Genomic DNA, 18,615 nt, shown 5'->3' with positions numbered 1-18,615 from the left:
GAGAGACATGGATGTGAGAGAGACACATTAATTGGTTACCACCTGCACATGCCCTGACTGGGCCAGGGATTGAACCTGCAACTAAGATACATGCCCTTGACCAGAATCTACCCCAGGACCCTTCAGTCCGTGGGCTGACAATCTATCCACTGAGCAAAACTGGCTAGGGCTAATCTATGTTTTTAATTCTAATTAGAAGAAAACTTGTTTGATCACATGAAATATATTTACTAATAAAGACAACCAACATTATGTTTTCAATTTTATTGTATTTATTTTATGTTAAATTTACTCCAAGGCCATAAGTTTTTGTTTCTTCAGTTTCTTCTGGGATATCTTTCCTTTTGTGCAAACTCCTCTTCCAGTTTCAAACCAATCTGCTCTTTTTTCAATAAGGATCATCTCAATGTGGAAGGGAGAGTTCATGTTTGGGTTAATCCACCCATGAGCTCTGTAAATTCTACATCACATCTTGGGAGCTTTGTTCACCTAGATGTGTTCAATGACACATGTAATCCTTTAAGTTCAGTCTTGCTCTCTGAATTTTAAAGTATGTGCAGCAAAATTTCAGCACTCTTTTTGGGCCACTGACCCTGTGTCCAGCCCTACTGTTTCACCTGGGCACACCTACCAACTCCACCATTGTAATGATGGAATGGCACACATTTTTTCTGTAAAATATCTTCCTTCAGATACTTGGTGGCTTTTCAAATATGCATTCCCTTGATGGCCTAGGCAGTTTTACAAGTGTTCTTAAAGTGAACACGAAGATTTGAGTCTCTTGATTTGCATGATTTTGTGACGTTTTCTGTGTCAAGTGAATAGCAAACCATTTTCAGAGGTCAGAGGTCAGCTCTGGCTGCTTTGGGAAGAGCTCCTTCTAATTCAAGGAGCCTTTTAATATTTTTTGCAATATTGGTTTGGTGGTAACAAACTCATTTAGCTTTTTCTTGTCTGGGGATCTCTTTTAATTTTAATTATAGCTTTGTTGGATGAAGCAGTCTTGGTTGTATGTCCTTGCTTTTCATCACTTTGAATATTTAATGTTTGAAATGTTATTTAATGGCCTGAAATGTTTCTGTTGAGAAATCAGCTGACACTATTATGGGAGTTCTCTTATAGGTAACAAACTGTCTTTCTCATGCTGCTTTCTAGTTTCTCTCTTTGTCTTTAACCCTTGCCATTTTAATTATGATGTGTCTTGGTGTGGGTCTCTTTGGGTTCATCTTGTTGGGGACTCTGAACTTCATGGACTTGTGTGTCTTTTTCCTTTACTAAGTCAGAGAAGTTTTTGGTCATTATATCTTCAAATAGATTCTCAATTCTTTGCTCTCTCTTCTCCTCCTGGTAACCCTATAATGTGATGTTACATTTCATGTTGTTCCAAAGGTCCCTTAAACTATCTTAATTTTAAAAAATTCATTTTGCTATTCATAATGGTTTTTTTCTACCTTGTCTTCCAAATTGATATTTCAATCCTCTGCTTCATCCAATTTACTGTTTATTCCTTCCAGTGTATTCTTCATTTCAGATATTGTATTCTCCATTTCTGACTGATTCTTTTTTACAGTTTCTATGTCCTTCTTCATGCTGTTGTAGTTCTTACTAAGTTGCTTATAATTAACACTAAGTTCCTTGAGCATCATTATAGCCATTTTTTAATATACTCTATATTTGATAAGTCACTTTCTTCCATTTCATTTAGCTATTTTACTGGAGACTTCTGTTCTTTCATTTGGGACATATGTCTTTGCTTCCCCATTTTGGCTGTCTCTTTGTGTTTATTTCTATATTTTAGGTCCAGTCTTGGTAGCGTGGCCTATGTAGTAGGTGTCCTCTGGGACTCTGTATGATAGTCCCTTTGATCATATGTGTTGAGTGCTCCAGGAATATCCCTTGTGTGGATTATGTGGACCCTCTCGTCATTGAGTCTTGATTGCTATTGGATCATTTGTGCATGGGATGAACCCTCAGCTTGGCTGACTGTGAGGCTCCACCCTGACCATGGGATACAACTGCTGTGTAGGTGCTGACCACATGACACAGAATTCTCCTCAGCAGGTCTGGTGCCTGCTGAGATCTCCCTTTGGATATAATACTTGTGAAGCATATTGGATCCTGCTCTGATGATGTCTAAAGTTGTCAACTGTGTGTGTTGTCTTGGCATCTTGGAGGGGCTCTGGTGTAGGTTAATATCAAACGTTACCTCTGTCTGGCCTTGGCATCCTATTTGGAGCTACAAAGGGATCCACATTTTGTGGCTGCCTCTTATGTACCTTGGTATGTAAAGGGAGGGCTCTGCACTGTTCAGGCATTCAAGGGAAAACTGGTCCTTATTCTAGAGCCACACAACTCAGTCTGTCCCAGATTCTGCCATGAGAAGCAGTAGCTCAGCAGAGTGGGGCCTCTGGGAGTCAGCATGGGGATAATGGATCTCCTATGAGGAAGCTTTGGAGAATGTTGGGGATGTGTACTTGCCATACAATTCAGTTTGTCCTGGATTTTACAAGTCCTTGGTAGGTTGGAGTCACCAGGATTCAGGCAGGTGCTGTCACTGGAGGGTGAGGCTAGTGATCTCCCAAGAGGGGAAAACACCAGTCAGGTCTACGGAAAAGTTTGGGGAATGACCCCTGCCCCAAAGCTACACAACTCAGTCAGTGACACCCTCTGAGTCTGCCCAGATCTCTACAACCCTGCCAAGGCATCTGACTCCTCAGCAGGGTGTAAGATCATCAGGATGGGGCAAGAGTGAGTCCAGAGGGTAGGGCTATTGCATTCCCCCAGGCTAGTTTTCAGTTGGTTATTCAGGTTGATTGTTCTATAATTTAGTTGTAATTCCAGTTTGGTCCTGGGAGGTGAGGGTACCTTCCATCTATTGCATGCCATCTTGGATCTCCCAGTGTATTTCTGTCTTATCACAATTATTTCTTTTCTGTTTTTCCTGTGGTTGAATAGTATTTTTTTTCTTTTTCTAAAAATATTTATTAAATTACAACTATTTTTAAATTACTTTCTTTCAATTAATAATTAAAACATTTAATGATTTACATTTTCCTATGAATACAGTTCTGGATGCATCTCATTCATAGTTTTTATATGTAGCTATTTTCATTTTTATTATTTTGAAATAATTTATAACTAATTATAACTCCTTCACTTCAGACTATCTTATTGATTTTTAATATGCAAATTTATTTTTCACATCTATCTCAATTCCATCATGGCCAGGAAATATAATCTGGCTCCATTTATAATTTTTGGGAGTTTGTGAACTAGCCCAATATGTCTAGTTATAAGAACAGTTAAAAATACTGGGATTTAAAAAGAAGGCATTTTCTCTGTGTGATATGAAATTATGAATATATTACATGTGAATTTACTTTGTTGACTATCTATTTTATTAAATATGATATGCAATTTATCTTTGAACTGACCTCATGTAGTAAGTAATATGGTGTACAACATCTAAAGAAAAAAACTCGGTTTACAGTACTGCTAATATTATTGGTCTTTTTGGGGTGCATTTTAATAAAAAAATAATGGGAAGATGGGGGGGATATATTATTCATAATGTTTCTGTTTCCATGTTAGCTCCATGTCCTCTGTAGTTTAAAGTAGATTAAAAGTATGGAATGAGAAGAAGTATTTCGGATGCAAAAAATTTAGCTCTTTCTATCTAAGGCTTCTAGGTCAAGTGGTTAATCTGAATTAATTCAGTGACCTTATCGAAATCCATACTTCAGAGTGCAAACTTATGTAAGGCAAACTGCTTTATATAATTAGTATTTATTAAAATACCAGAAATAAATGATTCTCACTGAATTGTAAGTTTATAAATAAAATAATTTCTTTTTGGATTCTAAAGGTTGTTGTTGTTTTTAAGAGTTTTGGGGAATTAGTATTACTATATATGAAAAAAATAGCAAATAAACTCAGGAAGATAAGTGTTCACCAGAGGTATGTTGGGTGGGAAGCAATATCAACTCTTTACTTTCTATTCTTGATGAAATAATATTCATAACCAAAAATTAGTTGAGCTGCCTGGCTTTCATATAAATGTAAGTATATTTACAGATACATGTGGGGGTATCTTGTTGGGATAGTTTGCAAAATACATTTCTAGGTGCTAGCATTACAATGGTAAAATGATAGGCATACCTAAAAAATATCAAATCTGCACCATTATAACTGAAAATGCTGGGGTTATTGTATGGATCTAAATGTCATAAATATTTAGAAGCAAATGGAAAATTGCTATTTTTCCCCCCTGACATTTACTCTGAAAGCAGCATAAAAGCATTTTCATTATACCCACTGTATGTTTGCATGGCAAAGGACTGCTTTGATTTAGTGTTGAATTTACTGATGATATTATGCAAATGAAACATAGAATTATAATAGCATCCTTATTTGTTAATCTTGCAACCATTTAAAAATTGTAGCTTGTTGGGCGGTATAGCTTCTTCATAAAAGGAGAGGAGAACATGCTTTTGTGTTACCAGGGTTTATTTGTTCTACAATTAATCTTTTTCTTCTCTTCACAATTGTCAACACAAATTGCCAGGTGTACCATAATTAAGAAGAAAACATCTCCCAAACTCTGCACACCATTCAGGGAGAAATAATGCAATTGTCATTGTATACTTATGAATACAACAGCATTTATTAGAATTTGTAATCAAATGACCATGCTCTAGTTAAATACAACCTATTTATATTTTTCTCCTGGTGAAAATGCAGGGGCAGTTAGCTAATATCAGTTTCAATTTATAAAAATTATTAGCAAAACAAAGATATAAAATAAGCTGTTCAAGCACTTACCTTATTTTATTTTTAAATTTCATAATTAGCTCTTCAGTTTTCATATGCATATTATTTTACTCTTGGCACTTTTGCACTTTTAAACATGTCTTACAAAAAGAGAAACCTTATAAAATAAGGTTATAGCTTGTTAAAATTTGCAAAATTTAATTATCTTTATTTATTATCCATGCTTTCTTTAGAGTAGGTAAGAAGCATTTCCAAGCCACTTTACATAATCTAGCTAAGGCTTATTGAGGTCTTACAACAGAGTTGGATGCAGCAATTATTGGAAAATGCCTATAGATTTTTGAGAAATACAAGATAATTAAAATTTCAGGTGCCTCTTAGGCTTATTTTAATGGCAGGATTACTTGTAAATAAGCTTGATTTTGGCGTCTGAAGTGAAAATTTTCATGGGGAAGTAGGGTTTGTCATGAAGGACAGTACTGCAGGGGTGGCCTGTTGATCCCAATCTAACAGGTCCCATAGCATATCAGCTAAATCTGCCTCTGCAGGTGAGGCCAGCCGCCTGTACTTTGAGGTTCCAAAGTCAGTGTTTAGCAATAGGTGATCTAAGGAGACAGGACTTCTATATAAGAACTTATTTATTTATTTTTATCACAAGGAGTATTAGAGTAGACAACATATGAAAGTATAAATGAGTATTTAAAAAGAATGTAATGTTACATTTTTTGTTTTAATAAAAAACAAACTTTCTAATCTTTATTCCACTGGTCACTATACTTCACTCCATTATAAATTTTGGAGGAAATTAAACAGCTTTTCAGCCAATTAATAAGCAGTTATTGAATGTTTACTGTGTGATGAATAAATGTGTTATGGTAACAAAAAATGAATACATGCCCTGACCGGTTTGGCTCAGTGGATAGAGTGTCGGCCGGACTGAAGGGTCCCGGGTTCGATTCTGGTCAAGGGCATGTACCTTGGTTGCGGGCACATCCCCAGTAATCAAATGACCAGCTGATCGATGTTTCTCTCTCATCAATGTTTCTAACTCTCTATCCCTCTCCCTTCCTCTCTGTAAAAAATCAATAAAATATATTTTTTTAAAAAAATGAATACATAATATATGATATGGTCCTGCTGGGAAAGGATTGAAAATCTGTTTGAGGAATACAAAACTAATCTACATGAAATAACTTCGAGGTAAGTAAATACAGACTGTGGTAGTGTTAACCTAATCCCTTCAACAAGTATGCACCTGAATGCCTGTGTGAAGTGTGTGATGTCTATAGGTGTATAAAGATCACTGAGAAAACCACTAGAACTAGAGGAATAAGAAATGGGTGGGGGGAATAATTGGTTTAAATATGGTTGGCAAAGCTAGGCTGTTCTATAAAGAAAATCAGTGTCTGAAAATTTAGGGTGGAGTTGTCCAATTCTGAGGTAAAACAAGAACATCCAAAGATATAAGAATGGACCTGGAACCATTTCAGGGATTAAATATTAACCAAGCAATATCTGGTTCAAATTGTGACTGTAGTTTGAATTATTTCAACTACATTTTCCCATAACATTTTATAAACTACTCAAGAAATAAAAAAGCATTTGTATAGGTCAGTAAAATATATGAATATAGACTATATCTAATGATAAAGTCTAGCAAATATTGGGCGTGAATTTCCACAAAAATAGCATCGTAATTATTTGTATCTATCCCTCTTTTCAATTCATATCTATTCTAATATTTAAAAAAACTCAGGAATTTAGTAAGTAATTGTTAATACTTCTGCAAGTCAATGGATATGTTAAGTTCTCTTTGTCTTGCTCCATCAGCATCATTCTGTACAATATCTTAAGAGCCTCTTCCCATGGCTTCTGAGGTACTAGGCTCCCTGGTGTTCCTTCCTCCCTTCCTATTGCTCCTCTTTGCTGGTTCCTTTCTATCTGACCTGTACATGTCTTAACTCTTGCTCTGGGTTCTTTTCTCTTCTCATTGTATGCAGACTACTTGAATGATCTCATTTACTCTATGGCTTCAGTAACCACATACATGTCCACCTGCCTACCTGGCAGGTCCTCTACTGACTAACAGTTACTTGACTATTTGCCTTCTAGCTATCACTTTGTCCAAACCACCATCATTTCTTGTTGGCCTTCCATGTTTCTTTAAAAGTCACCAAATTCTATTCATACAGTACAATCAGAAGGATCTTTCAGCAATGTAGTTGTTTATGGCAGGGTTAAATTTTCACAATGTGCAATAATTCAGATGTAACTTGATTTTCTTATAACTAAACTTAATTCCTACCTCTTAGTGCTCATTTCTATTTTCTAGCATTACGTTGTTTTTAATGAATCCTAATTAAACTCAGTGACTTTCAATTTTCTTAGTGTCTTCTGAGTAAACAATCATTTTAGGTTTCTGATTTTCCTCTTTTTTCCCCCTCTCTATTTTATCCTCTTTTATTCCATATAGTTGGGGGTGGGAGTGGGGAATATTTGCAGCTTCATGGTCTTAATGGAGATAGGCCATCTGCTCTGAAGCTATTCTTGGCTTTTCATCAGCATCTGTTGAGAGTAACTGTACTGTCTAGTCTTGTCACTGGCACCTACTACATCTCCCAGTGTCCTTCCTTACTCCTTGGTTCTGGGTTTTCACTCACTCAGGCACTTCTTCTGCTTTCTCAGGGACACGGAATGATTCAGATGTTTGCCAATGTAGCCTCAAACAAGTAGAGTAGACTATGTAACCTTTCCACATGTATATGGAGCAAAAAGTTCTCTCTCTACACCTGAAGTTAAAAAAAGTCACTGAGTTACAATTCTTTCCAGATAAGTTAACAATTGGTTCTGATAGCCTCTTTAGGGCCATTAAAAAATTGGCACACTGAAGAAGAAAGTGAAGTAATTTGACTTTCTAGAAAAATTTAGCTGTTATTAGGCCAATTCAAAGTCCCTGACAAAGAAATCTTGAGGGACAAGAACAAAGCTGGAGGCATCACACTTCCTGATTTCAAGCTATATTATAGTGATCAAACACAGTATGGTATTGGAATAAAAATAGACACATAGACCAATGGAATAAAACAGAGAGCCCAGAGATAAACCTAAGCATAGCATGTCTGAGTTACTACTTTGCAACAAGGGCACCATGAATACGTAATGGGGAAAGGATAATCTCTTCAATAAATGGTGCTGGAAAAACTGAATAAGCACAAGCAAAAGATGAAATTGGGCTCATATTACACTACATACAAAAATTAACTCAAAACGGATTCAACACTTAAACATAAGGCCTGAAACCATAACAATCCTAGAAGAAAACAGAGAAAATCTCCTTGACATTGAGATGGCAATAATTTTTTGGATATGACTCAAAAGTTCAGGCAACAAAAGCAAAAATCAACAAGTAGGACTATATCAAACTAAAGAGCTTCTGCACACTAGAGAAAACCATCAACAACATTAAAAGTAACCTACTGAATGGGAGAAAATATTGTAAACCATGTGTCAGATAAAGGTTAATATCCAAAATATATAAGGAACTTGAACAATTCAATAGCAGAAAACAAGCAACCTGATTTAAAATTGTCAAATGACCTGATTCATACAAATGGCCAACATTATATAAAAAGACTCAATATCACTTATCACTAGGGGAATTATATCAAAACTAGAGGCCTGCATGAAATCTGTGCATGGTGGGGAGGGGTGTCCCTCAGCCCGGCCTGCACCCTCTCCAATCCAGGGCCCCTGCCTGCCTGATCGCCCCTAACCACCTCTGCCTGCCGGCCTGATCTCCTTAACTGCTCTCCCCTGTTGGCCTGATCACCCTAACTGCTCTCCCCTGCCGGCCTGATCTCCTTAACTGCTCTCCCCTGTTGGCCTGATCCCCCTAACTGCTCTCCCCTGCAGGCCTGATCCCCCTAACCACCCTAACTGCTCTTCCATGCCAGCCTGATCCCCCTAATGGCTCTCCCCTGCTGGCCTGATCCCCTAACTGCTCTTCCCTGCCAGCCTGATCCCCCTAACTTCTCTCTCCTGCTGGCCTTATGGCCCTAACTGCTCTCCCCTGCCGGCCTGATCCTCCTAACTGGTCTCTCCTGCTGACCTGATGGCCCCTAACCACGTCTGTCTCGTCCCCAGCCACTGTGGCTTTGTCCAGAAGATGTCCAGTCTAATTAGCATATTACCCTTTTATTAGTATAGATCACAATGAATTACCTCACATCTGTTAGGATGTAATATCAAAAAGATGAGAAAAAATGCTGGTGGGATGTAGAGAAAAGGCAACTCTTGTACACTGTTGGAGGGAATGTAAATTGGAGCAGCCACTAAACACTTGGAGGTTGTTTAGGAAACTAAAAATAGAACTACCAGCAATCCCTCTTCTGTGTATATGTCTAAAGGAAAGGAAAGCATACTTATATTTCCATGTTCATTGCAACATTATTTACAGTAGCCAAATTATGGGAACAACCTCAGTGTCCGTCAACAGATGAACACACACACACACACACACACACACAATGAAGTATTATTTAGCCATGAGAAAGAAGGATGAACCTGGAGGACATTATGGTAAGTGAAATAAGCAAGGCACAGAAAGAAAACAACTACATGATCTCACTTATATGTAGCATCTATAAAAATCAAATACATAGAAGCAGAGAATAGTGGTTACCAGGGGCAGGCAGGTAGTGAGAGAGTGGAGGGCCTCCAAGAAAGGGAGGGGGAATGAGTGAGGGAGGACAAGTGTAGATTCTCTCAGGGAGAGGTCAGCAGAGCCACAGGGGCTGCCCCTGGGGGAGGTGATATACTAACTCGCCAGTTACCGGGTGCCCCTTGCACGAATGGGAGAAGTAGAGCCTCCCAGCTTTAAGGGATCATCAGGCCAGCTAGCAAATCGGAGTCCCAACAGTGACTGTGTGGGCAAAGGACCAGTCACCACAGGCTCACCCTGATCCTCACCCTGGGGGGAGGGGGCAGAGTATAAGGATCGAAGGCCTTTGCACATCTTTGGGGGAGCAGGCAGCCTAATAATCACTGATCTGAATTCCCCTCCAGTTTAGTAGAAAGGGGGCAGAATGTGATTTAGGTTGATTAGAAGAAAATTGAATAATGCATCTGGGTTTGTGTATCTACAGAGATTGGCATTTTCACACTCTCCTCAAAGTGGCAGACACTGGCAGGAGGAACAGATACATTTTATTTGTTGGCTCCCTCTTATCAAGCCTGTACACTGCCCATTCCCCCCAACTCCATCCCCTTTTATTCCCTCTGGTGTCATCTGCCAAGTTCTAGTTATATATAAAGGGAAGAAGAAAACACAAGAAAGAGGAGGAGAATGAAGGCAGAGAAAGAACATTCTGCTTATTAGAAGCAGAAGGAAAAGGTTCTCCCCAAGACTGTTCGAACACAGTCACCTCAAATCTGCCATCGAATAAATGCGGGGAACTCAGAAGCAAGCAAAGGACAGTATCGGGCATTGCCTTCCCTGCAGGGAGATCTGGCGACTGATGTTTACCTGAGAGGTACTGCTGAGAAGAGACTCGTCTATTAATTGGCTTATGAGGATAGACACCCAGATAAAGAGGCTTCAGTTGCTGTGACAAAATCATTTCATTCAGTTTTTTCTGCAGAATGAAATATTCTTCAGATAACTTTGATATCTAAAAAGAAGGCCATGTGTCAGATTAAATCAAGGAAAAGAATTCAGAGAGCTCCCAGGTACACTGGGGTCTAATACATTCCTGGTCAGCGGTCCCCGGCCTCATGAACGTCTTCTTCAGGACCCACCCTGACCCTGTAACAGGGGCTGATGAAGACCTCCCTTGACAGACCCCCACTCCCTATGCTACCTGCCTATTTCACATTTTCCATTCAAAACTGCCAATCATGTCATGCCACACGCAGTGTTCTATCCTGCGGTTCCTAAGACCTGGCTTCTTACCATTCTATTGGGACTGCCTGTCTGCTTTGAGCTGAAGGAATGCCCCTGCTGACTGACTGACTTCCTTTCCTTTACAGCAGGGGTCCTCAAACTAGGGCCCCGCGGGCCACATCCAGCCCGCCGGGTGTTTTTGCCGCCACTGTGTGCATAGGAATTTGTTCATAGTTTTTGTTTTTTTTTTTTAACTACAGTCCGGCCCTCCAACGGTCTGAGGAACAGTGAACTGGCCCCCTGTTTAAAAAGTTTGAGGACCCCTGCACAGTCTCCTCAGCCTGACTTCAGGGTCACTGTCTCCTGACTCCTCTCCTCTCACCCCAGCCCAGCCGTGGGCAAACTACGGCCCGCGGGCCGGATCCGGCCGTTTGAAATGAATAAAACTAAAAAAAAAAAAAAAAGACCGTACCCTTTTATGTAATGATGTTTACTTTGAATTTATATTAGTTCACACAAACACTCCATCCATGCTTTTGTTCCGGCCCTCCGGTCCAGTTTAAGAACCCATTGTGGCCCTCGAGTCAAAAAGTTTGCCCACCCCTGCCCCAGCCCCTCTGCCTCCGTCTCTCCTGTGAACACGGCTGTTCTGCAAGGTTGAATGTGGGGTCCTGCTTTTCTGCCTCTAGCTCTGTCCCCGTGGAGCACCCCAGGGCATACCAGCCTGCTCTTGGTAGATGACTGGTCATGCTACATCTCCTCAATGTTTCGGTTGCATAGCAGGTTAGGGTTCTAACCCCGGGTTCGGTCTTTAGTGTGAACAAATGTATGCACCAAGGGAAAAGAGACTAAAAAACAATAGACCAGGGAGGGGTAGGAAAATTAATCAATTGCATATCTCTACTACCAGCTACAAGTTGGAGATGTCTGGCCCATACCTCTGACCCTCAGGGGGTGTCCAAGGGCAGTTACTGTGCTTTCTCATGGGCTCGGCCACCATCAGACAAAAAAAGCAGTTTTGGAACTCAGGAGTATCAGCTGATCCTTCTTTGAACTTAACTATTATGATACTTCTTCCACGATTTCACACACCAGTGACTACCCTGGTAGTTCATATTAATTTATAATATGAATTTTTTAAGTCATCTAGTTAAAACCCTTCATCTTCCAAAAGAAAATAAAGGTGCTGATACACACAGTGATTTCTTAAGGTCAAACATCTAGTGAGCGCAGGAGCTGGAAATGGCATTTACGGGAGCCAGTCCCTGTGCTCTCTCTATAGCACTCATTTTTCAGAGTGCCACGTGCACCTCGGAGGAGCCCTATAGCGGATTGCTCGCTTCTAGAAACAGCTGAGACATGCCCAGTAACGGCAGGCCATATTCTCCAAGAGGGAGTTTTTCTTGCTGGTTTTTCCTTAAGGTTCCTCACTGTCATGATGTAACATGTAGACGTACAGCTGCATTGCATGTGTGCCTCGGTATGGCTGCACATCGAATTTCGATACCTGATTATGTCTTCTCAAAATCTGGGGCCAAAAAGCATAGGCTTTAAAAAATTTAGAAAACCTTTTTTTTAAAAAAACAAACAAACAAAAACAAAACAAAAACCTATACTGAAAGATCTCAGATACATAGAAACATGCATTGACAAATGCCAGAATTTTTAGGTTGTATAAACCAATGACTAAACTAATCTTCCTACACAAGATCTCTATCATAGTTTATACTATTTTATCATAACAAATTGTTTCAAAAGTTATGGCAATTTGAATAGCACAGCCCTTGAGATATTTTAATAAAAGGGTTTGCAGCCTCATAAAAACAGATGAAACAATATGTCAGTTATTAATGAGCTATGTGTTTAATTGAGCTCTCGTGTAGTTCCCAGAGATGTGTACTAGTAAATAAATCTGCTTATTTACATACCTGTTTTGAAAACATTGCCAAATCACACGCTTCTTTTTCTGACATTGCTTTTGAGTCTTTATCATTCCTCATGTTGATATTACAGGACTCCTCATGTTCTGTGGAGTAGGGATACAAATTGTGAGTATTTCTTGCTACTTCTGTCACTGTTGGAACAACATTTTGATTTTTAAAAGAAGACCTCCTGTCCTTCCTTAACTGCTGCCTTCTCCTGTAACCCCGGTATTTGCTCTGAATGAACACTGCCGCTTTATCCTCTTCATCCTCGGCTCGTGTTGGTGGTTCAACTTGACTCTCTTTGGCCATCCCGAGCCTCAGGTGGCTTCTCTGTGGGCTGCATGTGGGTGCATTCTGCGTGACCACAGATGTCTTCTTTTCTTTCTCCTTGCTGTCAGCATTTTGATAAACTGACCTCTGGCTAAGACTAGGTTGCAAAGGTTGTTTAAAAGAAGGCGGCTTAGCTTCATTCTCTGCTAACCAAAGTCCTGGGTAGCTTGGCCTTTCTGATATGGCCTTCCTTTCTAGGTTCCCTGCTTTTAAGTCTTCAGAATTCCTTTCCTCTGTGTAGCTTTGGTAGTAATTCTGGATCACAGTAGCCTCCTTCTCCTCTTTGCTTATTTTATTGTTCTCTTCCAGGTCTTTCATATACTTCTGTCTGGGGCTTACTTCTGTCCAAGGGTCCCCCACCAGGTACAATTCTTGCTTAGCCTCTTCCCCATACACATTATTCATTTTCTTCTGAGTGTGATATCCTCTGTTGTTACTTTCGACAGCATGAGTGGCTTCCTCTTCAGCTTTGAAAGTAAAAGTCTTGTTATTTGGAGCTGGACTGACTCTTTCATTAGTAGGGGCTGCATTTTCTGTCTGTTTCTTCACAAAAAGTTCCCTGTGGGTAAAACATATTGCATCTGAATACATGATACTAAACTAGAGCTTATTACTGCTTTTGTCAATAGCTACATGCTACATAATGTTGGAAGAAGAGCAGAAGGGACAAAAAAACCTCAAAATAAAAACTCTATGAAGTCACATTAATCAAGTGGTTTCCAAAATGCTCTCTTTAGTGATAACTGTAATGGCTACTCAAACAATCATAAAACCAGTTTAAACTTAGAGTGAGAAACATCCTAGCATATTTTCACTTTATGAGGGTGGCATCAAAATCTTAGACAATTAATTACTTCAAATATGCCCTTTTCAAACAAAAATACCTGCAGTGAGGAGATGTTGAGAAAAATGTATCTAGATTTGAGACCAGTAGGCAGGGCATGTATGTTCTCTAGACTGATGTGCTGATTTTAAATAAGCTCTAAGTCTACTGATCACAGGAAACACCTTATCAAATGGAAGGAAAAGTAATGTCCCTGAGACAGCTCATAAACATAATATGGTGGCCAATATTATACACTTATTACTTTATCAATATCCTTCCAAAATCATTTTCCTTTAACTTGACTATAAGACTGTCTCCACAACTCCTTTTTGTGTATGTGTGCCCGTGCGCGTGCGTGTGTGTGTGTGTGTGTGTGATGGCAAACCCCTCACAAGATCAATTTGAGCATAAAAACAAACAAAAACAAAACAAAACAACACAAAACCCTGGCTGGGTAGCTCAGTTTGGAGCATCATCCCATACACAAAAAGGGTGAAAAAGCTTCTGCACAGCAATGGAAACTATCAATAAAATGAAAAGGCAACCTGCCAAATGGGAGAAAATGTTTTCAAATTATATATATGACAAGGGGTTAATTCCCACAATATATAAAGAACTCATTACAACTCAATAGCAAAATAACCCCAAACAACATAGTTAAAAAATGGCCAAAGACCTGAATAGATATTTTTTCAAAGAAGACATACAAATGGTCAACAGGTATATGAAAAGGTGCTCAACTTCATTAATCAGGAAAATGCAAATCAAAACCACAATGAGATACCACCTCACACCAGTTAGAATGGCTACTATCAGACAGACAAGAGATTTCTTTTCCACAACTCTACAAGAATTTAAGGATAAGGATTTTGTGTCACTTACCTATGTGTCCCCACTGCTTAGCATTAAACCAACTGTATGAATGAATTCAGGTTGGTCTGTGAATATCCACTTAGAAATACAAGTATGAAGGTTCAGGTGGAAAAAGGGCTAAGGTGCTATGCGTGATAGATTAGATTATAACTTAGAAGCCAATGGCCTGTTGGTTATGAAGACCATGGAAATGAATGAGAGGGCCCAGGGACAATATTTAGATGTGGAGGATTTAAGAATGGGGAGAGGAGAAGAATTAGCAAAGGGCACTCAGAATTAGGAGCAGAAACACAGAGAGCAGTGTGGCAGAAGCCCAGGAAGAAAAAAATTTGAGAAAGAAAGTGTGATCATCACTGTGAAATGCCAACAAACTCCCCTGGAGGATAAAAAACTTGAAAGTAGGAAGGAGTGTTCACTGACATTTATGCATCAGTATTAGGACCTGCTGGGTACAAGAAAGACTGTGAACTTTACTTGGTAACTTTATAGATTTGAAAACTCTACAGTGTCAAAGTGGTATATAAATGACATTATTATACCTTTTATTTTCAAAGTTTTTCTTGTAGTCAAATTCCTGATCGTGAGTCTGAACGGTTGTTACTGCTGTGTTTTTGGTGTTAACGATTTCTTTTCTTTGCTTCCTGGCTAGAAGTCCTCTTGCAGCTGAAACATATAAGGCCCAGAGTAGTGTTAATCTTAACAAATAAAAGACCTTTATTTGAGTACAACAAATATTTTTTTGGCCATCAATGTCAAAGAGGAAAATGAAATGAAAGGCTCCAAATAGAACAGGCTCATAAAAATATATGGGACTCATTAACAAGACTCTTCTAGATGTCAAGCTATAGCAAGAAAATGATTAAAGTACCTTTTTAAAAAAATATGTTTTATTGACTTTTTACAGAGAGGAAGGGAGAGGGATAGAGAGTTAGAAACATCGATGAAAGAGAAACATCGATCAGCTGCCTCCTGCACACCCCCTATTGGGAATGTGCCTGCAACCAAGGTACATGCCCTTGACCAGAATCGAACCTGGGACCCTTCAGTCCACAGGCCAATGCTCTTATCCAGTGAGCCAAACCAGTTAGGGCTAAAGTACCTTTTGTATTAAGGAGAGAACTAAGATGACAGTAAAGTTATAGAAATGACTGAAATTAATAAAAAAGACAAAATGTACTTATTTGCTTAAAATCTGCTAATAATTACTTTCCTTTTACCAGTATTTATGCCCTGTTAACCTATTCATGAGAGAAAGCCCCTATTACCTAAATATGTTTTAGATCTTTTGGCCAATTATCCTTGAAGCCAGATATTTTTCAGAAATCAGATTTAAACATGTCTTTTTTTTTTTTTTTACAGAAAGGTAATGCAGAAGGAATAACATATATTTTGTAACACTCCCCATATCAGGGCAGCATTCCATAACCCAACACTATTTTTAAGTGGCCTGGGATGAATAAAGGACTGTAAAAATTAGGTCATATTTTATTTCAAACAAATTATGAAAAACATTTTTTTATCATTTTATAAATTTTGGAATTGTGGATAAAGAATTAGATCCCAAACTACAGTGTTTGCATTTTGATGTCCCGGTGAGAAGTTAAGGGCTTAAAATTCCAAGAGATGACAAGGAGCCTTTGTGGTCCAGAGCACTAGGCTGGAGCATGCGTCTCCTGGAAGGGAGTTAGCTGTTCTGCCCAGCAGGTCAGTGTTCTTCAGAACACAGGTTGCAAATCAATAGTGGGCCCTAAAATGGATTTAGTGGGCTATGAATCTAGCATCTAAAAATGAAATAAAATAAAACAGAATAGAAAATGTCAGAGTGCACTGCTCGCAGTATGTGTATGCATCAGGTTACAGAGTAAAATGTACTTTTTACTATGGGTGTCCAGTCAAAAATTTTGGAAAGATACTGTATTAAGCCATAATAGGTTCTAAGTTTAGTTTCTGACAGATGAATGGAAAGCAAAGTCCAAAGTCTATAAATATATTTTTAAAAAATTTTGAAATATGGTTCTAAATATTATTTTCCTACAGTTAATAGGAAGAAATGAATGCCATTTAAAATGAGATTTAATTAAGTTGTCAAGAATTATGGCAAGTGTAACCTTTGGAATAAAGTTGGACAAATCTTATCATCCAGCGGATTATAAGAATATGATATTGAGATCTCCAATTAATTCAATCACTTGCCATGTCTTGCACAATAGGTCAATTGTGTTTCTTTACTACTTGACAGAAAATTCAATAATTACATTATTTTATTTAAAACAAAACATTTATTCAAATATTAAAAGTGCCAATCACTAAAACAATCTGATTTAGATTCAGTTTAGGGAAAGTATCAGGGTAAGAGAGTCTGGAATTGAACATGAAAGCTACATAAGATTTGGAAGTTTGTATATAAAATTTTGTTTTATGCCCATACCTAAATATAACATTCCATTTTTTGAGAAGGTCTGAGTGATTACCTGACTGGATTATTATAGCGCTCTCTTTCCTTTTCTCCTGTATTTTTTGGTACCTTCTTGAACCCAAGAATCCTCTGACACAGGCTTGAATCAAAATAAGCTTGTCAATGGCTTCCTTTCGCATTAAATTTAACTGTTCCACATGATAATATTTAAGAAACACCTTAAAAGAATTAAAATAAAATACAAATAAAACTCAGGCACACAGATTTGAAACAGTCATGTGCTATGCTTTGAAGGACAGATTAAATTTTAAATCGTTTTAGATTTTGGAGCGCACTACCTTAGCTTCTTTAGCCTGAATGCTGCTCTCACACTAGGTGTTTATATGCTAGAAGAAAACCTCTCTTTGAGAAGAAATGCAGTTTGAAAATCATGCTGTTTATTTGCAACAGGTAACTAGTTCTTATTGGGGGAGCCAATACAAGTGGAGGATGTTGAGCTCTTGTATCAAATGTTTTAACATCATATACTCTGAGCAAAGATGACTTTCATGCTTTTATTTTTTTTAGAAAAAGGCAATTATACTTCCCAAATGTAAAAATATGACAAATCTCTTTGTAAGACAGAAAGCAATTATATTATAGCTGCTCATTTATCAAATGCTGATTGAGACCTATTTGTACTTATCTGCTGCGGTTACAAAGGTGAGTCAGGAGGTGCACGGCCCTCCAGGGGCTCTGATGTCAGTGAAGGCAGGACTGACAACTTTCTCACTAGACCCAATGGCCACTAGGGAGAAAGGAATGTCTTTTGATCATTTTAAAATCAAAATGAATTCCAGCAACAGGAGTCTGAAGGCCTGGAGATGTTCTCACCTAAATGTTTTCAACTCCCCCAGGAAATAAGATTGTGTTGTTTTTGTTTGTTTGTTTTTTACTTCTTTTAATGGCAACAGTTTCTGATGAAATTCACCTCAAAGAGAGTTTACTGAATCCACTAAAAAAGTCACTTAATTGCAAATTTAACAGCTGACTCATGACACCTGGTCACCCTGACTCTAAAATTCCCTCAGCATTCCATTACTTGAAAGCTTGGCCCCACAGGCAAACAGTTCAGCATTACACGATTTGATTGAAGTTAGTTTTAATTTCTACAGGACTCTAGATGTTAACATATTTAGTCCATTCCACTGTTGACAATTCATTTAAAATTCAATCTGTTTAAAAAGGTCATCATTTTCTTTGAGCAGCATTAGAAGTGTTTTTATATTGAATACTTTTATCCATCTTAATGAGTTGGAAAAGGTGAAGTGGAAAAATATAAATAGCTTTAAAATGCTACTCAAATATCATGCACAACTGGAACTGCAAAGGTCCTTTTCATAAGTTAAAACTCCATTTGGAGTTAGGCGTGTGTTTCAGACCATGAATCATGAGATTTTAGCCTGAAAAAAACTCATCTTTGTGAGCATCTAAAAGGGTGTGAATAAAATACACACTTTGTTGGTGCTCAGAATTTCCCCTTACTAAATACTAAAGTACATATAGATTATGAATATGTAGGACTCAGTCTAAGATAAATATTGAAACAAATTCC

General features: G+C 38.3%; 1 protein-coding gene across 1 annotated transcript in view; it reads right to left on the bottom strand.

The window, feature by feature from the left end:
- Positions 1-18,615, bottom strand: part of MYO3A (myosin IIIA) — a 204,115-nt gene that overhangs the window by 31,147 nt on the left and 154,353 nt on the right. Inside the window, exons 26-29 of the mRNA XM_070408411.1 lie at positions 17,077-17,239; positions 15,145-15,268; positions 12,580-13,465; positions 10,295-10,439 (exon numbers count right to left, since the gene is read on the bottom strand). Coding sequence (XP_070264512.1) covers positions 10,295-10,439; positions 12,580-13,465; positions 15,145-15,268; positions 17,077-17,239 — 1,318 coding nt within the window. The remainder of the gene's footprint in view (positions 1-10,294; positions 10,440-12,579; positions 13,466-15,144; positions 15,269-17,076; positions 17,240-18,615) is intronic.

The sequence above is a fragment of the Myotis yumanensis genome, unplaced genomic scaffold (genome assembly GCF_028538775.1).
Source record: "Myotis yumanensis isolate MYYU_CA2020_CCGP unplaced genomic scaffold, mMyoYum1.0.hap1 SCAF_1, whole genome shotgun sequence".
NCBI lineage: Eukaryota > Metazoa > Chordata > Mammalia > Chiroptera > Vespertilionidae > Myotis > Myotis yumanensis.
Note: the sequence above shows the minus strand (reverse complement) of the source record. Positions and strands in the feature narration are given on the sequence as shown.